Raw genomic sequence first — 22306 nt, 5'->3', positions numbered from 1 at the left:
TTGGGTAAGGAAGGGGGGAATTCTGGGGGACAGTTAGGGAGAAGGGGGCAGTTGGATGGGATGGAGGTTCTGGGGGGGTGGTCAGGGGATGGAGGACAGGGAGGGTTGGGAGTGGGAGTCCCAAGGGGCCTGTCGGGGGACGGGGATGTGGATAGGGGTCGAGAGGGCAGTCAGGGGACAAGGGGGTGGGATCGGTCAAGGGATGAGAAGCAGAGGGCTGTTGGATAGGGGGTGGGAGTCCCGGGGGGACTATCAGGGGACAAGGAGCAGGAGGGGTTGGAGGTTCTGAGGTGGGCAGTGAGGGGGCAGAGGTCAGGCTGTTTGGGGAGGCACAGCCTTCCCTACCCGGCCCGCCATACAGTTGCGCAATCCCAATGTGGCCCTCGGGCCAAAAAGTTTGCCCACCCCTGCTCTAGCTTTAGATTTGAGTGAGGGGGAAAACATAGCAAGATTCACATTTTAAACACTCAACCTCTAAATTACTTTAAAAAATTAACATTTTTCTTCAAGGCCATGTTATTCCTTAAACCTGAATGAGCTATCTAAAACAGGCCACATTTGAACTTTTTAGCTTCAGCTTTTATTGAATTACGCATTAGCATATTTTTAATAGACCATCTGGAGGGAAGTATTATTCATGTGTTTATACCTCAAACAGCTCAACCGATTTTGTGCAAATTTTCCAACTCATCTCTGGTCTGAAAGCAAGCTGGAAATTTTCAGCTCCAAGAAAGTAAGTTTGATAATATTATGAGCAACAGTAAAAAGGGAAAAGAGGCTGAATGCAAGCTGGAACTCAGCCTTAAGTACAACACTAGAAGATATGCCAGATACAACCCACAGGTAGAGATTTAGGCTAAGACATTTACCTTTACAGGAAATAATTTCTAAATCTTAAAACAGCAGTTCTAGAAAGGTTTTTTATATCTGAAAGATCTTTACTCATTAGTGTTTTAAAAACTAACCTTGGAAGAGAGATGGCTGGATGTTGCTGACATATTGGAATGCATTCTTAAAGAAGACCAACATTGTGGAATACACTACTTGATTCTTATACTTTGCATGGGCTTCGTTATCAAAATTACTGATGTATCTGCAGAGGTCTTTCATTCTGTGTAAAATATCACCAAAACTTCTAAGGGGTAAGAGACAATCAAAGAATACAATCCATTACAAAGACTTCTAAAAACTCAAGAAAAGTAAATGAAAACACACATTGCAAATTTAGTAGTAGTTTGGGGAGTGGGAAGGTGATGAAAAGGATGTCACCATCTAGGACTCACTGCCCTAGAAGGAAATACAATGTATTCCGGAGATAATCAGACAAAAATTACTGAGCAGCAGTCAGAGATCCAGGTAATTCCGGGGCTCGCATTTCCTTGGAAAAAAAAGTCTTCTCTCTCACCAGTTAAGAAGGATACTAACATACTTAGAGACAAGTAAATAAAACAAGCTTTGGCTACACCAGTAAATCATGCACTGTGGACAACAAGGAACAGGTGAAAGTGAACTGATGCAGAACACAGTTTAATGCAAGTGTAAGTAAGGGCAAACGCACTGTCTAAATAAGATGCTGAACACAGTTTGTTCTAGCCCATGCTTGCAATTCAGTGTTTGTGCCTGGGAACGTTAATGAAGAAGTTCAGCTGCATCCATTGCTGCTGTCTGTTATCACCAACCTAGTAGTTTTCTTAGTGCAGACCAGGCTACCGAGTCGATCCTTATGCGGTCAACATTTACAGAGGTTCAACAGAGCCTACATACACGCTCTGGGTTGTATGCTTTTGAGAAAAATACAGGGCTGAAATTATACAATATAACTTAAAATTCAATTTGTTCTACAGTCCAGTTTACTGAAGAATTGGAAAGCCAAACTCTCCTAGGAAACCACCATAGGAAAAAGGACATGTTTCTCACCTTCTTCCTTTATCCATCTGCCATTCACATCTCATTCCCACAACAGACAGTATCTTAAACAGCCTCTCCCAAGGGTCTGTAATCTGGGATGATTTCTCAGTCAGACCCTCTATTACATACTTCTGAGAGCTACGTTTGCTGGGGGACATGAGTTCAGAGGTATCTTGTGAACCTAGGGGGGGGAAAAAAAAAATAGGGAAAAAAGTTCTCTCCTTGTGCAGAAATCAAATTAGTTAAAGTCACTATTAATTTTTAAAAAAGAAAAAATAATCAAGTAGCGGAACAGTATATTTGAGTTTTCAGGATAACTATGAAATCCTATCTGAGCAAGGAAAAAGATAAAACCTGATCAGACTTTGGAACTACATGGCACTTCGCACACTACAAGAAACCTGATCAAATGACATCCAAGCCTCTATTTCGTAAGTAACTAAAGTTGTCCACAATTTCACAGAAAACAAACAAGTTGAGACAAATTAAAAAGAGTAAGTAAAATCAGGATCAAGACACAGGTGTGTCTCAAAATGTCTAGTCTGAAAGGACATCTCAACTGTCTTAGATCTCTGTATCTTTGTTCATTTGTGTCAAGCATTCTCCAAATGCAGTTGTATGTAGTTTCTTTTATGTTTGGCCTTATGTTCTAAGAATCAGAAGAGATTATCATTATTTTTCAACAAGGTCTATCATTGTTTGGTGTACTATCACACCAAATCACACAAGCACAGCAGTGGCAGATCTCGTTAAGTCCTTGGACTGGGAACCTCCCAGGAAACCCCAGATGCTATAGAACATGTAGGTGTTGGAATTTAGCAGATGACATTTTTTTCTCCTAGCAACATGCCAAAGCTCCAGCATGGTATTAGGGGAACTGTACTGCTGTACATGCCAGCTTTAAGGCTTAAACTTAAAATAGAGGCATGGACTAACAGACTAGACCTTTTGGCCCCGTAAGTGTAGCCACAAGAGTTCTGGTCTGGGGGAACTAGACATGTAAAGGAGAATATCGGCTTCTTTTTTTAAAAGGAGGGTTAGTTCTTTTCCTTGCAAACAAAGCTATAAACCAAATATACCAGTCACTGCAGTCCACTGTAACAAGCAGTTGGGTGCTATTACATTGGAGGCTGGGGAAAGACTTTAGATTCCCCCTGCTCACACACATTTATGGAAAATGAGACAGCTATAGAATATGTTTTCCTTAGATTCTACAGTGGTTCTCTAACTTCATTGCTCCACGACCCCTCTTTAACAACAAAAATTACCCGACCCCAAGGTGGAGAACTGAAACTTGAGCCTGCCCGAGCCCCACCACTCCAGCTGGTGGGCCAAAGCAGAAGCCCAAGGAATTCAGCCCAGGGCAGGGGGTCTGTAACCTGAGCCCCATAGCCTGGGCCTGAAGCACTTGGGCAGTGGGGCTCGGACTTTGGTCCTGGGCCCCAGCAAGTCTAATGACAGTGTTGGTGACTTCATTAAAACGGAGTCATGACCCACTCTGGGGTCCTGACCCACAGTTTGAGAACAGCTGCCTTAGAATAATCTTGCTAACCCTCCCATATTCGTTAGTCTCACCCTGTGCATAATGCTTGAATAATGAAGGACAGGAATTTATTATGTTGTGCAGGGAATCAAAGAAAGCAAAATCTGTTTCACAGCCTCACTCCAAATATGTCAGAGTCATCCCTGGGCTACTTGTCCTCAGTAGAGATCCAATGGCAAAGAGTTAGGGAATTAACCTGGTGTGACGTACACTGCTAAGTTCCAACACTGGTAATAATATTCTGCTAGCCTAAATTCACATCATAGTTTCAAATGGATATGAAACGCTTTCCTACCCTGAACTGCTTTGTGGCGCTCACAAGGGCCATTAGATATCTGCTGCATTATCTTACTGAAATGGCTGCATTTCATAGTGGATGTAGTGATCCCTATCTTTTACCCTCTTTACAGATTATTTAGTGTTCTGAAATCAAATGAAAGATCCTGTGAAACTGTACAATATTTTTATTACCTCAACTCAGTGGCAGATATTACCTAAAATGAAAACCTTATTCAGTTACACTAGTTTAGAAGAGGATTTTAACGTAATTTGGTAAAAAAGTGTTCTTACCTTGATACTGATTTTCCATTTGTGTAGATCTAGTCACATAATTAATATAAAATTCTGCTGCCTTATTCAAGTACTTGTACAGCAAGCTGGCAGGTAGTCGAACATCAGGGTTGTTAATGATTAGAGGAAGAACATCACAAACTAAGGTGAAAAAAAGCACATTGGGTTTGGTTTTTCTGTTACTTGTTTTGGCTACATAAGTTCAAAATCAACAATGCAAGTTTCCAGAACCTTCCATCTAGCAAATCATCATCTTCCTGACATACACAGAGGAATTCGACAAAAACATAGAACACTTTTGCTGAAAAGCTGCAATGTAACAGTGCTTTCTTAGAATTGAAAATGATAACACACAAGAACCCCAAAAGAGAGAGACAAAGCAAGCTGCTCCCTAAATCAGAGAGGCACAACTCAACCTACCTTACTCTAAGTTGGCTCTTTGAAGACTAACTAAGACCAACCCAGATCACACACTTTCTTATAGAGCTGTCTAACCTGCAAGCCTTAAAGTGAAAGGCTGTAATTTTAATACATTTTTTAGTACACCGTTGCAAACACCACAAGTTAGCCACTAAATGCCCCGGGGGTCCTGTCCAGTTTTTGACCAGTTTTAAAATTAGTTCAGACTAGAATGATTTTCAAACCAGTATGAACCACAGAGTAGATCTGGTTTAAGGTGGCCTGATCTGTTTTTTTTCCCCTCCTGAATTTGTTCCAAGGTCAGACTGTCCTGAAACCGTGTAAGCAAAAACTGGTCAGGCTGCCTTAAACTGGGTTTCCAGTAGGGCTCTAAATGATTTTCAGATTGATTAGAAAATTTCCCCTGCATAAATAGGTCTTAGGTGTTCACTTCCATAAGAGTATACAGTAACCTAGAATTCAACATATCATTTCAGCAAACAGATGATATACTAACAGTAGCCGAATTTTTGTGAAAGCAAGGTGTGACAAAGTTCCTCCTCTACCTTGGTGGGTCCTGCGCTTCTTGGCAGATTTGCTCACCTCAGTGATCTTCCCCACAGTCTGGGTCAACTCCTCCTGTGTCTGATCAGGAGTTGGGAGGTTTGGGGGGAACGGCCCGCCCTCTACTCCGGGTTCCAGCCCAGGGCCCTGTGGATCGCAGCTGTTTATAGTACCTCCTGTAACAGCTGCATGACAGCTACAACTCTCTGAGCTACTTCCCCATGGCCTCCTCCAAACACTTCTTTATCCTCACCACAGGATCTTCCTCTGATGTCTGATAATGCTTGTCTCCTAAATCCTCCAGCAGTTTCCCTCTCGCTCCTTGCCTTCTTGCTCCCAGCTCCTCCTCACTCACACTCCTCCTCCTCCTGCTCCTCCTGCCTGACTGGAGTGAGCTCCTTTTTAACCCAGGTGCCCTGATTAGCCTGCCCTGATTGGCTGCAGGTGTTCTAATTAAAGTAGCTATCTCCAGTGCCTTCTAGAAAGGTCTTTAATTGGCTCCAGGTGCCTTGATTAACCTGGAGCAACTGCCATTTGGTACCATGGTCTTAGGGATTTGTTTAGCCTGGGGCTAACATACCTTTCCGGTTCCCTTAGTTTAGCCCTTCTGACCTCACTCCTGATCCTGTTTTTTTTCATTCGTTGTCCCCCGGAATCACTTGGTGTTCTAGCCCTGTGGATCCTCCCCTTAGGCTGGGGGGAGGTCTTTTAGAAGTGGGCGGGCTTCGCCCGCCCACCCCTGGGATGCCAATAGGCTAATATACCTGTTTCTCAGTACTTTACTGTAGCCATCTGGTCTTGCCCCATCACAAAGGTTAAAGATCAAATCCAAGAGTCCTCTGCACATCTGCTGTAAGGACTGCCAACTCATTTCACACAGGCCATTAAACTAAAAAGGTTTGTTCGATACCAACCTAGGCAGACGAGTTCTTAACAGATGGTACCAAGCTTTATCACTTAGTTCTATAATAAAACAGACACACTTGTATTTTCTTACCAAATAATTTCCTAAAGCAATTGACTGGGGATTCTTGGTCCTCAATATTTTCAGCCTCTAATAACGTTTCTCCTAGGCCCACCTGTGTAAGAAGTGGTTAAAATGAGTATCTACTCAGTACTTTCAGAAGTTTTTGGAAATATGAGATTTAAAGCAATTGAGCAAACATGCTCCCATCAGTAGCATTCCATCATGTACTGAGATTAGTACACTATGCAATTTTCATTTACATTTTACAGTTAAACAGCAATGTCTTAGTATCTGTGGAGTCAATCTCAAGGAACAGATCCTAAAGTAAAAATACACTGCATTACATATTTCAGTAAGTTCACTGTCTCTCATCCTTCTCCTAAATAAGAAGTAACTGACAAAGCAGTATCATTTTTTAGCAAACTACAGTTCATTTTAACACGAGATTACAATCTCTCTCTCTCTTTTTTTCTTTTTCCTGTTCTGTCTTACTTTTAATCATGGAATCACCTGTGGACTTTACAAAGAAAGACTGCTTTGTTTTCTTGGGTTAATTTTACACTTACACCTTTCATTTGGGGGTCTGAAGGTATGACAGCAGCACCTGCCTGAAATATCACCTGCAAGTTTGGAGTTAAAAAAAAACAAAACAACCCACCCTCACCTGACAAAGCACATAACGTGGACATAAAGGCACGGGCAGATAAGGTTGTTAACAGCAAAAAGGAGCTAGTTTTCTCTTACCCCATGCTGCACCACAGTCTCTGGGAAGCGTCGTAGAAGCAGCAGTAGCATTTCTGCCCTTTCTAGTGTATTAAAACACTGTTCTGTGGCCTTTAGTAACATTTCACACTGAATTCGACCAGGAAGGGTCTCAAATAAACCTGAAAAAAAAAAAAATCAGTTATTGAAATAAAAAGCAATCTATCTGAATTGAGGAGACAGAAAAAAAAGCAAAAGAATAATAAATGTTGTCTTGTTCAGTTACAAAAAGCATCCTACAGTGCTCTTGCAACTACTATGATGTTTTAGATAGAGAACAGGCACCCATATCTATGTGAAGAGCAATGTATATACTTTTCTAAGTATATTTCAGGGTAAAGTGCCTGGTTAATAAAAGTAAATTTTAAAACAATTTAGAAAATTTAAAAACTACATTATAGTAATGCATGGGAACACTGAAATCAAAACCATTTAATATTTGTTAAGACAGATGGTAGCCTCATCATGAATTCCCATTGAGATTTTTAATAATGAATGTTGTATTTAGATAAATAACTTGTTTATAAGAGACAATGGCCTATCATATGAGTCAACAATATGATGCTGTCACAAAAAAAGCAAACGCAATTGTGGGTTGCATTAAGAGAGCCACAGCATGCGAATCATGGGAAGCGATAGTACCGCTCTACTCAGCACTGGTTAGACCTCAGCTGGAGTTGTGTGTCCAATTTTCGTCACCAACATATACAAAGGATGTAGAGAAACTGGCAAGGATTCAGAGGTGAGTGACAAAGATAATCAAAGGGATGGAATGCAGCTGACGGAACTGGGTATGTTTAGATTGGAAAAGAAGAGATGAACTGGGGGGACAGAACAGCAGTCTGCAAATACTGCCATAAAAAGATGGAGAAAAATTGTTCTCTCTTGCCACAGAGGGCAGGACAAGAGGCAGTGGGTTCAAACTACAGCAGAGCTGTTTTAGATGAAATCTCAGGAAATACTTCCTAGCTTTAAGAGCAGTAGGACAATGGAACAAACTGGGTAAGGAAGTCACGGAATCTCTTCCACTGAAGGTTTTCTAGAAGAGGCTGGAGCCATCTGTCTTGCATGGCTTAGACACAACAAATTCTGTATCTTGGCAGAGGGTTAAACTAGATGACCCTTTCCGTCCCTTCTAACCCTATGGTTCTATGATTCTGTATCCTTTATTAAACTCTTAAGCAGGTCAATTTCCAAGAAGGTCTCTTGTCAGTATCAACACAATATCGCCATTCTATTGATTGGTGTCTTGTTTGAGTCTTTAGAATGAGAGGCAAAGCATCGTGGGCACCTCTGACCCTGTGTAAATGAGAAAAGGAGTCAAGAAGAAGTAGTAGTAGTGAAGTGTCTGGCTAGAAATAAGAGTGCTACATATTCCTTCTCATACATTTTCATGGGAGGTATTTATGAATGTTTGACTCTATAATCACTACACAAACTGTTCTCCATGACCTGCTCCCACAGCCTTCGCTAACTGTTCTGGTGCACGTCCTTAGCCAGCAAACTACATTTAGTTTGTCAGATTCAAGTCCTAATTTCACAAGCCACTTGTGGTTCACCAAATCCTCTCCTAGCCACCAAGAGGTTGTTCCCTGGCAAGGGATACTGACATAGGAGTGGAGCTGGTAGTTGCACTTCTCATAGTGCTTCAGCTCCCTGCCCTGCTTCTTCCCTGTGTCTCCTAAACCTAACAGTGAGTGAGTCTCTGTGGCTGAGAGTCAGTCTCTGTGGCTGAGAGTCACTGTATACAACAGACCACAGATAGTTCATCAAACTAGGACTTGCGGCATCCAAATCGGCTGTGTAGCCTGGGGATTTAGTCTTAGATTCCCACTAGACTCCACCTCTGCCAGATGACGGAGTCCTTACCTCTTAAGAACTGAGTCTGCTTATCCTGTGAGTCATTCCTTAATGCTGATGTAATAACATTAATCTCCCTCCACACCACTGGCTGGTCTGGAAAATTCACAAACCTGGAATAAAGGGTCAGGCAAAAAATTAGAATAATCCCAAATTCAGTTTAAAACAGAAAGCTTATTTTGAAAGCACTTGTATGAAGAAATGCAAAAGAACATTTTGCTTTCATGGCTGATTTTGTTTTTTAAAGGATTAGTAAGATCTGTGTAGTTTGCCTACAGAAACAACATAACAACAGCATTAGATCTCTGAAGATCCTTGCACTCCCATCTTACAATAAAAGTACGGTGGTATACAGTACTGTATAAATGACGAGTGTTTTTAGAGTTCTACGTTCAGCTAAGTTTACAATACACTTTCAAAAGAGAATTAAGCAAAAGTATTTCTGTTACTTACATGTCATATAACAGTCTGCCAGCTGATGCTGTCCGCTCAGCATTCCTCTCAATAGTGTACATTTCATACTGAAATACAAGAGAATGGAACAATAGCCACACTGTATATCATCATGTACCCACTTCCTTCTTCCATACTGACACCTGTCATTAACTTGTCATAATAAGCCCATATTTGAATAGTAAATACTGAAAGTACCACAAACAGTATTCAATTCAGGAACTAAAAACTGATGGTAAATATTTGCAACCATACAAAAATCTTACTTTAACTGCTATATGTTTTAATACTGTTAAGATAAATAAGTTGATTTTATCTTCTCTAAAATAAAAAAAGCAATGGCAATACAATTAACTCCATCAATTACACAAGCAAATTTACTCCCAAGGATACTACTCAAATTTAGTTCAAGTTTTGACAACACCTAAGGCCAATATAAATAATGGAAAACTCCAATGGAAAAAGATTATTTTTATACAAATAAACATCCTGCTGCAAAGCCTGAAACCCAAACACTGCAGCACTGTCCTCCTGCAGGAGACATAAAAATTGACTAAACCTACTATAAAAGTAATGAAACTGACTGGTCTATTTTCATTGACTTTGCTGGGTGAAATGCCAAAAGTAACTGAACTTCTACAAAGTTTTCATTTTTAACTGTAGGAAGGTTTAAAAGGCAAACCAAAACCATGATCTTTAACTTGACAATGCCTGTGCAACCTTCAGCATAACACCCATTTTCAGCTGATGGATTGTGACACCCCTACCCTCTTTGGAGTTTGTCAACCGTTCTCTCTAGTCTTCTGCTGAAGGAATCTGATCAGTTTCTTGCATATCCAAGTACCCACTCTCACCTCCTTCAAATCCCTCTTTGAATCCCACTTCTATGAAAATTTTCTAGGTTGAACTCCTCACTGAGTCCATGCAATCTTGCATCTTCACCCTTGTCCTATATATCATATTTGTCTGAATTAAACTGTGAGTTCATGGGGAAGGCAGGTTCCAGTCTTTACATTTTCTGTAAACCACCATATACATTTATGAAGCTGTGCAAATTTAGTACAAAATAAAGGTAAAAGATTATTCAAGACTGCAAAGTGAAAGGGATAGTTGTTCCACTGGTGTAAATCAACACAGTTCCTTTGACTTTAATGGAGCTATGCCAATTTACACCAGTTGAGAAGTGGGCACAAACTCTAAGGTCAAGGAATGGCAAAGTTCAAGTTAACTCTGTACCTTTGAATGCATGCATTACAATACAGCATTTTTACTATATGATCACAAGCTGTTCTATCCACAGGACCAGTGCCTCATTCAGTGTGCAGACTATACCATGTACACTGAACAGGACAGCAGTGCAATATTTGTAAATAAATTATGAGAACAGAAATGAAGATGAGAGGTGCACACAGTCAACTACATGCAACAAACTTTACCTTGTCAATGCACATTAATTTACTTTCATTTTCTGAATAAATGTGTTATCCTCTCAAATGAGTGAAACCTGCCTCTGCAATGTACCCATCTACTGCTCTGTGCAATGAATGGCACCATCTATCCCAATCACTGAGTGACAATTCAACTCTCACAGTCGGGTACATTCTGTGTAAGTTTATGGTGTATGTTAAGAGATTTATTCCAGATTTACACTATTGTAATAAAACAGAATCTGAACTATAAAGAAGCGCGGATGACAGGTCCCACCACTTTGTTCACTATGCACCACACCAACTCATTTGCTGCATTCTCTCCACCTAAGTATTAATGATGCAAGAGCCTCAGAGAAAAATGAGTTTGTAATAATATAATTAAAGATTCCAGATATTCCAAAACACACAGGTCTGGGAACCATTTGCTGAGGGCCTCCTTCCCCCTTGCTAAATTACATAAAAGTACAATAGTTACTTTTTATATATTATTTTTCCTTGGCAACACTTGCTGTAATTGTCACAGGAATGTTATTTGTTCATGAATGAGAGACCTAGTGGGGCCACACAACCTGGAATAGAAAGAAAGGTGGTAAATGACAATCTCTTTTGTGAGTCACATTATGAAAGTTTGAAAAGCACTATCAAAAACACAATGGCAGTTTCTTCAAGTGACATTAACTTAGGAAATGCCAAAGTTATCGATGCTTCGCTTTACAGCCTTTGCCCCCCTGTAATCACTTATGAGTATGCTTAGCTTTTAGCACTAGTAGTTCTATTGAAGTCAAGAATGTGCTTAAGTGTTTGCAGGATCAGGGCTGTATATGTTCTCAATGGAGGTTTTCTATGGCATTCCCTAGTTTGTTTTGTTAAATAAAAAAATTGAAACAGAACCCTGATTATTTGCCTTGACAATGCAACTAGGCGACACAAGAATGGCAGAAGTGAAAAAAGTGCACATCCAACTTAGAACAGCCTAATGAATGAGGCCACATCTACACTTAACATTTAAATTTACATAGTTACATCTCTCAGGTTTGAAAAATCCACCCCCTGAGCAATGTGGCTATGCTGACCAATCCCCAGTATAAACACAGGTAGATCAAAGGAAGAATGGTTCTATCACCCTAGCTTCTGTTGCTCAGGGTATGTCTATACTATGGGATTATTCTGATTTTACAGAAACCGATTTTTGGAAACAGATTGTATAAAGTCGAGTGCATGCGGCCACACTAAGCTCATTAATTTGGCGGTGTGCCTCCACGTACCAAGGCTAGCATCAATTTCCGGAGCATTGCACTGTGGGTAGCTATCCCATAGTCCTCGCAGTCTCCCTCGCCCACTGGAGATGCATGATGGGGCAAAAACAGTGTTGCGGTGATTCTGGGTAAATTTTGTCAGACAATCCTCCCTCTGTGAAAGCAATGGCAGTCAATCATTTCGCACCCTTTTCCCTGGATTGCCTGGGCAGACACCATAGCACGGCAACCATGCAGCCCGTTCAGCCTTTTTTCACTGTCGCTCTATGTCTACTGGATGCTGCTGACAGACATGGTGCTGCAGTGCTACACAGCAGCATTCATTTGCCTTTGCAAGTTAGCAAAGACGGTTACCAGCTCTACTGTACCGTCTGCTGCTGTCATGGGTGTTCCTGGCCAGCCTCAGTGAGGTCGGCTGGGGGCGCATGGACAAAAATAGGAATGACTCCCCAGGTCATTCTCCTCTTTAAGTTTTGTCTAAAGAGAGAGTCAGTCCTGCCTAGAATATCAGGCAAGTCTACTAAAGAACCAGAGAGGCAAACTGACGCTCTGGGTCAGAGCCCCAGACATCCCGCAGAAATGATGAGCTGCATGTCATTCTAGGGGGTGCCCCTGCAACAATCCCACCCATTGCTTCCCTCTTCTCCCACCCCTCCTGGGCTACCGTGACAGTTATCCCCCCATTCGTGTGATGAAGTAATAAAGAATGCATGAATAAGAAACAACACTGACTTTATTGCCTCTGCAAGCAGAGATTAAAGGGGGAGGGGAGGGCAGCCTCCAGCTACTATGATATTCCAGGCAGGAGTGAATCTCCAGGAGACAAAACTTAAAGAAGAGAATGACCTGGAGTCATTCCCATTTTTGCCCAGGCGCCCCCGGCCGACCTCACTGAGGCCAGCCAGGAGCACCCATGGGACGACAATGACGGATATCAGTCATACTGCACCATCTGCCATCCCGAAGGCAAGGGAAGGGAAGGGGATGCTGCTGTGTAGCACTGCAGCACCGTGTCTGCCAGCAGCATCCAGTAGACGTACGGTGACACTGAAAAAAGGCGAGAAATGATTTTTTTTCCTTTGGTTTCACGGGGGGGCAGAAGCGGGCTGATGACATATACCCTGAACCACCCGCGACAATGTTTTTGACCCTTCAGGCTTTGGGAGCTCAGCCAAGAATTCAAATGGTTTTCAGAGAGTGTGGGAACTGTGGGATAGCTACAGTGAGCATCCATTTTGCTTTCTGGTACGCTTGTCTCAGCTCCTTAAGTTTCACACAGCACTGTGTCAAGTCCCTGTTGTGGCCTCTGTCCATCATGGCCTTAGAGATTTTTTCAAATGTTTTGGCATTTTGTCTATTGGAACGGAGTTCTGATAGAACAGATTCATTACCCCATACAGAGATCAGATTCAGTATCTCCTGCACGGTCCATGCTGGAGCTCTTTTTTGATTCTGGGACTGCATGGTCACCTGTGCTAATCAGCGCTCCATGCTGGGCAAACAGGAAATGAAATTCAAAACTTCATGGGGCTTTTCCTGTCTACCTGGCCAGTGCATCTGAGTTCAGATTGCTGTCCAAAGCAGTCACAATGGTGCACCATGGGATAGCTCCCAGAGGCCAATACCGCCGAATTGCAGCCACACTAACCCTAATCCGAAATGGCAATACAATTTCAGCACTACTCCCCTCATCGGGGAGGAGTACAGATATTGATATTAAGAGCCCTTTATGTCGAAATAAAGGGCTTCGTTGTGTGGACAGGTGCAACGTTAATTTGGTTTAACTCTGCTGAATTTGAAATAAACTCGTAGTGTAGACCAGGCCTCAGGGAGGTAATATTCCTACACAGATGGAAAAAATCTTTCTGTCAACGTAGGCTGCTGGTAGGGTTATACCAGCATAGCTACAGCGCCCCAGGTAGCTGACAGTGAGAGCTCCCCTCTTAGCTCCATGTTCCCACTGTCAGCCCCGGGCAGCCGACAGTGGAAAAGTATTATTTCCAGTAATAAAGTCCATTGTTACTTTACCACAATTTTCCATGGCTTGTCTGTAACTCAGCCACAACTTGTTGACAATCATCCTGCAATTCAAGTAGGGTCTTAGTAATAATTATCTTTTGTATGCCAAAATTCTTACATTTGGAATTCTGTAATGTATGATTTTATACAGCTGTGCCTTCTTTGACATTGTGGGAACAGAAAGAAGCACCGCCAGCACACAGCAGAAGCTATGACTCTCACATCATTAACCACTTATTGTTCCTATAGTCCATTTGTGTTTTTACTTTAATTTGTTTCATAGGTTGGAATTTTGTTGTGCTGAAAGCTGAAGAGAAAGGAAAGCATTTGAGCTGACTGGAACTGAAAAAACTTTTGTCTCCATGTTTTTCCCTGTACTCCATGTACTCTGAACTACCACTTCTCTAGTATAGGTTTTTATTCTTCAGGCTAGCTCTAGCAAGAGCATGACTAAGGCCCCCAACCCTGCAAAGGTCATGTCTACAAGAAGATACCAACGAAAGCTCACATGAATCAACTGAAGATGCGAAGACAATGCATGTAAATTAAAGCACATCAAACCCTGTGTGGATGTGCTCTCAGAAGGAAAGGGGATCCCATGAATGGTGATTTTACTGCCCTGTGAGAGCAATCCCCAGGGCATTTAACGTGAATTCACACCTTTAGCCGATTCACCTGAGCACCCCTGCGTGGGGTAGCCCTCATGTCACTCCATGAGAGGTGTGCCAGCTCAGGGTGAGGCCTCAGCACAGGTACATCCCTGCAGTATGGGCCCTCAGCCACGCTCCAAGTGGTTTGCAGGCTGGGATGCAGCCAGGTCCCTAAGGTCCCCACCATGGCAATAGGCATGGTATGACCACCCACACGTGGGGGCCCTAGGCCATGTGCTGCTCCCCAGGGTTCAGAGGAGGCTGGCTTCAGTGCTACCCTTCAGCTCAGGGCAGGGGAAGGCCCCTGCTGCCACGGCTGGCTCCATGTGATTAGACCCGCCAAGTACCTCAGATGCTGACTTGGGGAATAGGAGGACCAACCCCATCCATGCTCCCCTGCCGCAAGGCCCAGTGGGGAGGGAGTGCGAGGCACAGGGCACAAACAGGGCAGGGGGGCTGCCGCAAGGCACTGTGGGGAGGGGGCGCGAGCCGCACTCAGGGCAGGAGGGGGAACTGCCGCAAGGCACTGTGGGGAGGGAGCGCGAGCCGCACACAGGGCTGGGGAAGCGGCTGCCGCAAGGCACTGTGGGGAGGGGGCGCGAGCCGCACACAGGGCTGGGGAAGCGGCTGCCGCAAGGCACTGTGGGGAGGGGGCGCGAGCCGCACACAGGGCAGGAGGGGGAACTGCCGCAAGGCACTGTGGGGAGGGAGCGCGAGCCGCACACAGGGCTGGGGAAGCGGCTGCCGCAAGGCACTGTGGGGAGGGGGCGCGAGCCGCACACAGGGCTGGGGAAGCGGCTGCCGCAAGGCACTGTGGGGAGGGGGCGCGAGCCGCACACAGGGCAGGAGGGGGAACTGCCGCAAGGCACTGTGGGGAGGGGGCGCGAGCCGCACTCAGGGCTGGGGAAGCGGCTGCCGCAAGGCACTGTGGGAGGGTGTGCGAGGCACGAGCCGCGCACACAGCGAGCGGCCGGGGTGGGCTGCCTCCCTGACCTGGATGTTGAAGTCGGCCGGGTAGAGGCTCCGCGCCGTGATGAGCCAGGCCTTGGCCGCCCACAGGTCCCCCTGCACCAGGTCCCGGGCCCGCTTCACCAGGAACTCGCAATCCCCCTGCGCCGACATCCTCCGCAGCCACCGGCTTCTTCTCCCTCCCAGGGCGCATGCGCGGAGTACGGGTGCTCACGCGTCACAGCCCACGTGCTGTCTCGAACGCGAAGGGACGCATAAGGCAGCCGCCCAGTGAGGGCTCAACTCCCGTCTCGCCGCGCGTGGCTCTGCGGGAAGCCGCATCCGCCATGTTAGCTGCGGGCAGCAGGTGCACTTCCGGAGTCAGCGGGACTCCGGCTCTTGGCCAGCGGGGCCTGGTGCGGTGCCGCTTCCGCCGCAGCGTTGGGGGCGGAGCCAGCTGCCCCGCCGCTCCTCGGCACTGCCTGCGTGTCACACAGCGTACCCCGCCCCACGTGCCGGGCAGCCCCGGGGTGCTGGGGCCCAGGCGGACACAGGGTGCGCTCTGAGAGTTCCGCCCCGTCGCCAGGGTGATAGCCCCGCCCACCCCATCACCAGGGTGACAGCATTTCCCCCATCGCCATGGTGATGGTACCTTTTCTTCCCCTCATCATCACCATGGAGATAAAGCCACTCCATCACCAGGGTGACAACATCTCCTCCATCGCCATGGTGATAAAGCCCCCACGCCATCATCAGGGTGACAGCATTTCCCCCATCGCCATGATGATGGTACCTTTTCCTCTCATCACCATCACCATTTAAAACATGATTCCTCCTCTCGCAGTCCCCTCCATGGGCCTTTCTGCAGAAGATCAGACTCTAGATGGTCACAATAGGCCCTTTTGGTCTTAGAGAGTATGAATTTTGGTAACGGTGCAGCAGTCCCTTCCACACACCCACCCATTCCGTGGTGCTGGCATGGCCCCTTCTACTCCCCTGTTGCCCATTTCAAATCCCCCTCCTAGCCACGGTTGTGGCCTGGCAGTGGTCCCATAACCCTCATGGTTCCCTGTGCTCACCCATCCAGCTTGTTGATAAGGGAGTGACACCACAGTGTACAGGAAACATGTTTCTTTGTCATCCGGCATCTCTCATGTGCCCAACCAGGGTAAGACTCTGCCTGTGGTCCTGTCCTTGCTCTTCTTGTGACCCTGAGGGCTGTGGGTTATACCCAGCATTTTCCACTATGACACAGAGGCCTCTGATAGACTCCCATTATAGGCACACATTTAAATCTTTCATCCCAGTACAATTTTATACTTGGAGTCACCTGTGTGTTTTTGGTGTCAAGCCCTTTGGAATTGCTCTCAAGCTGCTATAAGGTTTGGTTATTTTTTATTGAACTTATCGCCTTGTCTTTATAGAAATGGGTAGTACTTAAATTGCTTTTGCTTCAGACTACTCTTCCTGCCATAACTTGGTTTCACTATTTACAGGGACTTTTGAAGCATATTCTTTGTAAGAAAATCCTCTTTGAATTTATTGTGAGTTTGCTGCTTTGTCACCTGTGTATCCCTTGTCAGAGCTGTTCAAAGGTGGGCAAATATTGCCACATAGAGCTAAGTCAAAAGCCATTCACAATGAGGCCAATGAGGATAATCATCCAAGTAGTGTTGACCTTACTCTGGACCCTGCTTTGTTAACAGTGATAATTTATGCCAGCTCATGTGTTGTAGATATACAGAATAACAGAGCATCATGTGCACGCTAAACAAATCCTGTCACAGTGTTTAAAAGGCCCAGTGGGGAAAGTAGGAGACTGCCAGCATGGTGTGTACTTGAACCCAATTTTGCTTTTTGCCAGCATATTGCTGTACGGTGGACAGAATCAAAGGGTTTTTGGCAGCAGCTAATTACAAAGTCTATTTGTCATACAGCACCTCTGTCTAATCAGCTGAAGTAGCACATCAGCTGTGCAATGTAAGTGCTCTGCTATTTTTCATGCACAGATTATAACATCACAATAGAATATACCCACAATAACTGACTCGAGGCCAAGAGTAAGTAGATGCAGCAGTGACGAGGCTGGATAGTGTATCTAAAAGTCATCGGGAACAATCTATCAGTGAGGATGCCAGTGTGTATTACTTAGTTCTGCCATGAATGCAGGGGACTGGACTAGATGACTTCTCTGCTAGTTACTAGATGTGCTCTGAGCTCACTTGCCACAAAGCAAAAATACTCTGCCATGGAAAGTTGCATGGGGCATCACTGCTAGTGTGGAGGCACACATGCTCTGTGCAGATGGCCCTGTGTCAGTGGCGGATTCCCAAGATACATGTGGATCTCAGTAATTGTGAAGTCTGTGGGCTGGACTTGGTACTTCTCCCAGGGGGCCAAACTCCGCATCTTCTGTCTACTAAAGAAACTACAAGGGGAACCTTGTATAATTTTACTTCTCCTGTTCCCCTTCCATGTGTTTTCCCATTACATGGGAAGATGTAGGCCAATAGTTATATAGAGAGTCTATAAGGATAACAACTTTATTCATAAAGCAGCAGCAGACAGGAAAAGTTCAGTTACTCCAGGGAAAGACCCAGAAGTGTCTGAAACCTTGGACTGTTGCCACTTTCTGAATAAATCCTTAATAAAATACCAGGAGAGATTTTGTATGCAGTGTAGTTGTAGCCATGTCGGTTCCAGGATATTAGACAAGATGGGTGAGATATCATCTTTTACTGGACCTGTGACATAGTAGGGAGCGGGGTGGATTGACCTGGGAATGTCATCTAGTTTTACTGGGACTGTCTGCATGGGGGATGGGAGAGCAGGGGATGACTTTAATTGAGGGACAGTACCTGAGCCAGGAAGGGGGTGAGGCGAGGCGACACCTTTGCCTGGGAAACTGGAGAAAGGAAGAGAGGGAGAGAGCTGGCTGGAGGGTTTTTGGTTTCAGTTTGGGCTGTCTGGGAAGATGCAGGGAACCCCTCTGGAGTCTAAGATCCTTGCCCCAGAGGGGTCTGCTGAGGGGTCCTGGTTGTGCTTACAAGCCCTGCTTGGGACTGTGTTCCTGTTGTCTAATAAACCTTCTGTTGTACTGGCTGGCTGAGAGTCAGGGTGAATCACAGGAAGTGAGGGTGCAGGGCCCTGACTCCCCCTCACTCTGTGACAGGACTAACTTCTGTTGATGAGAGAGACAAGTTCAAGCCACACAGAGGACAAAAAGAAGGTATTAGTGGGTTGCAGATTGTTGTAATAAGCAGTAAATCAAGTGTTTCTGTTCAGTCCATGATTTTTAGTGTCTAGCAGAGTAATGAATGTACTAATCTACAGGGGCAACATTCCCCACCACACTGCCCTGCAAGCATGTCTCGAGTGATTTGAGGATGGGGGAGGGGAGTCTACCTGTAGGGGTAACAGGGCTAGTGCAGTCTCTGTGGCCTATGCAAGTCTTGGCCTCTCTGTTGAGTCTGCAATTAGCAGAAGACAAGAACTGGAACTCACCCACCAAATATCCATAAGATGGAAACAGCATTCAACCCCTAGCCAGCAGAGCTGGATTAAAACTAGTGATTTGCAGATGAAAGCTTGTGCAGCTTATTAGCAATTCAGATGCATCAAGTCTCTCAATAGGTACTAACTTAAAAGGGGATCTATATTACATTAAAAAAAGAAAAAACAACCCCACAATCAAACTACATTACAGAATATTAGAATTGCAAGATCAAGCACTCACAAGTTAGGCAATGCCAGCATTAAAGCTGCCTCTGGAACATTCGTTCTGCCCCCATGTGCATAAGCATTATGATACAGTCTTTAATTATAAGCTTGTGTTTGCTAGATGATAGTAAAATGTTAGGGATTAATATCCCAGAGATCTAGTCCTGGCTCAGGGAGCAGAGTGTGGTCTGAACAGAGTTTACAGACAGCATAGCCCAGCATGTTGATTTGACACATTAAGGATCATAGTGGTCAACCTTTACTCAAGCTAAAATTCCTGAAATCCAGAGCACTAAAAACCCCAGGGTGTAGTAACTAGAGCTAGTCCTGTGCTTGCCACAGCACTCCATATTTTGGGCTGTGTGCCTCAAATATTTGTAGTGCGTGCTTTGGGTTTCTTTGTCTGGAATTTAAGTGGGTGGCAGTGAATGAATTTATCACCAACTCACTTAAGTGTTACAAGGCAAATTAAAACTGCAGGATGTTTACAAGAATAATTGCTTCCTCACAACTGAAAAGTTGCTGCTTTGTTAAGGAATAGGACATTTTGTTGACATTTGCCAGCAGTTCTGATACTATGTCTGTTTTGCAGGCACAAACGAGGAGGAATGCAGAAGGGCATGTGTGGTTACACCAGAGGGAAGTACTTTATTCATAACACAGAAGTCTACACTACATTCAGGTGAGTGTCCAGTTAACCCCTCCATTTCTTTACTGCACAAGGATTGGGGAACCCATTCAGTGACAAGTTGGTGCTGCCTCCAGAGCCTGTGGATTGCCTGAGCTCAATCTATGGCACTGGTCCAAAATAAGTTCAGTGAGAGAAGGGACATTTCTTTGCAATTGGAACTGTCTGGCTGAATACGGGTCCAGTGACAATCACACTGGTCCTCCATGCTGTCTCCCAGCACTCTTCCCTGCCAGCTCAACTGCAGACATGCTGCCAATCAGGGCCTGACCTAGCTGAAGTTACTCCAGATGCCTCTCTATGTGGCAGGGTTCTTCAGTGTAGAAAGGGTCAAAAGAAAAGGGAATGTGGTTTGGGACTATATTACCTTTTCCAGGTGTGTGGAGCTGGCAGTGTCTCTCTCTGATTCTCCCCTAGGCCCACATGTTCCTTCTTCCTGCACAGATCCTGGACCCCATGGAGACTCAAGAGAGTTCCATGTGGGTCCAGTGGTCTGTGTGTATGGAGCTGGTTGCAAGATGGAGTATTACTAGGGAGAAGATCACCCTCCTAAAGACTGTAACCTTCATGGACTATTCTTCTCCTGGAAGCTTCTAAAATATATCTTAACAAAGCCCATAGATAGCACTTATCAAAGTGTAACAATTGGAGATATACCTATCTGAGAGCAGACCAGGAATGGTCACTTACTAGGGTTGCCAGGCATCTGGTTTTCAAGCAGAATGCCCGGTTGAAAAGGGACCTTGGTGGCTCAGGTCAGCACCGCCAACCAGGCCATTAAAAGTCTGGTCAGCGGTGCTGTGGGTCTAAGGCACGTTAATCCCTACCTGTCCTGGCACCAAGCTGCGCCCCAGAAGCGGCGAGCAGGTCTGGCTCCTAGGTGGGGGGCCACAGGGCTTCGTGCACTGCCCCTGCCCCGAGCACTGGCTCCACACTCCCATTGGCTGGAAACTGCAGCCAATAGGAGCTGGGGTGGTGGTGTCTGCAGACAGAAGCAGCGCATGGAACCTCTTAGTGCCCCGCCCAAGAGTCAGACCTGCTGTTGGCTGCTTCTGGGGTGCAGCGTGGAACCAGGACAGGTAGGGAGCCTGCTTTAGCCCTGCTGCACTGCTGATGGGAGCCCTCCGAGGTAAGACCATGCTCCAACCCTGACCCTTAACCCCCTGCCCCAGCCCTGAGCCCCCAAAACCTGGAACCCCCTCTTGCACCCCAAACCCCTCATGCCCAGCCCCACCTCAGAGCCTGCACCCCAGGGGTGAAAGTAACTTACAGGACTTACCGGTACTGCCAGAGTCCTGAGGGCAGCGTGGCCTCATCCAGAAGAGGTGTGGCCTCTTAAGATTTAAAGACCTTGGGGCACCAGCTGTGACTGGGAGACCCAGGGCCTTTAAATCAACCATGGGCTCCCAGCTGAAGAGGTGGCTGGGAGCCCCCTGGCAGGGGGAACCCTGAGTTTTGCAACACTGGGGCCGGAGCTTCTGCCACTGAGGGGAGCCCCTAGCCCTTTAAATCCTGGCCCCAGCCCGGCCGCCAGAGCCGCGGCCTGGATTCAAAGGGCTCTGGGCTGCCTGCAGCTCCGGGGAGCTTTGAGCTCTTTAAATCCCGGCCCCGGCCGCCGGAGCTGCAGCTAAGATTCAAAGGGCTCTAGGCTGCCCGCAGCCACGGGGAGCTCTGAGCCTTTAAATCCCAGCCCCTGCCCAGCTGCCGGAGCCATGGCCAGGATTTAAAGGCTGCCCGCAGCAGTGGGGACCTCTGAGCCCTTAAAATCTCAGCCGTGGCTTACTTTCACCTCTGCTGCAGCCCCAGCCAGAGCCCTCACCCCCCTACACCCCAACCTCCTGCCCAGAACCCCCTCCCACATCCTGAACCCCTCATCCCAGCTCTACCCCAGAGCTCACACTCCCAGCCCAGAGCCTGTACCCCCTCCTGCACCCCAACTCCCTGGCTCAACCTGCAGCCTCCTCCCATACTCTGAATCCCTCAGCCTCATCTCCCAGTCTGGAGCCCCCTCCTGCACCCCAGACTCCTCATCCCCAACCCCCCCAGAGCCTACATCCCCAGCCCAAAGGCCTCCGACCCTCCCACACCCCAACCCCCTGCCTCAACTCACAGCCCTCTCCTACATTCCAAATCCCTTGGCCCCAGCCTAGAGCCCCCTCCTGCACCCCAAACCCCTCACCCAGAGCCCATATCCCTAGCTGGAACCCTCATCCCCTCCCACATCAGTGAAAGTGAGTGAGGGGGGGGAGAGTGAGCTATGGAGGGAGAGGGAATGTAGTGAGGTGGGGTGGGGTGGGGCCTCAGGGAAGGGACGGGGCTAGGGTGTTCAGTTAGTGTGCAATTAGAAAGTTGGCAGCCATATTGCTCACACAGTGGAGAACTGAGGGGATTTGCTTGTTCAACAGTCCAGATTGTACCTTAGGGAATGTCACACCCCCTTGCAGGGTCCCAGATCTCAGGCTCCAGCCTGAGTCCAAACCTCTACACAGCAGTTTTACAGCCTGCAGCCCGAGCCCTACAGGTCCCAGTCAGCTGACCTGGGCCAGCTGTGGATGTTTAATTGATGGGT

The 22306-nt window shown here is 46.1% G+C and overlaps 1 protein-coding gene across 14 annotated transcripts in view; it reads right to left on the bottom strand.

The window, feature by feature from the left end:
* INTS10 (integrator complex subunit 10) overlaps window positions 1-15689 on the bottom strand; it is a 50420-nt gene extending 34731 nt beyond the window's left edge. For 9 of the 14 annotated variants that reach the window (XM_032796580.2, XM_032796584.2, XM_032796581.2 and 6 more), the window contains exons 1-8: window positions 15375-15680; window positions 9027-9094; window positions 8583-8686; window positions 6696-6835; window positions 5982-6063; window positions 4022-4162; window positions 1918-2089; window positions 966-1135 (exon numbers count right to left, since the gene is read on the bottom strand). In XM_032796580.2, the coding sequence (XP_032652471.1) occupies window positions 966-1135; window positions 1918-2089; window positions 4022-4162; window positions 5982-6063; window positions 6696-6835; window positions 8583-8686; window positions 9027-9094; window positions 15375-15503 (1006 nt within the window). In that variant the 5' untranslated portion in view covers window positions 15504-15680. Of the gene's footprint in view, window positions 1-965; window positions 1136-1917; window positions 2090-4021; window positions 4163-5981; window positions 6064-6695; window positions 6836-8582; window positions 8687-9026; window positions 9095-10931; window positions 11026-13740; window positions 13794-13849; window positions 14039-15374 lie in introns of all 14 variants that reach the window. The other 5 variants (XM_075066045.1, XM_075066047.1, XM_075066048.1 and 2 more) reach the window with 5 other exon arrangements.
* Between the last annotated feature and the right edge of the window lie 6617 nt (window positions 15690-22306).

Source organism: Chelonoidis abingdonii, chromosome 5 (genome assembly GCF_003597395.2).
Source record: "Chelonoidis abingdonii isolate Lonesome George chromosome 5, CheloAbing_2.0, whole genome shotgun sequence".
Taxonomy (NCBI): Eukaryota; Metazoa; Chordata; order Testudines; family Testudinidae; genus Chelonoidis; species Chelonoidis abingdonii.
The sequence above is the reverse complement of the archived record's forward strand: the minus strand, read 5'-3'. Positions and strand labels throughout refer to the sequence as shown.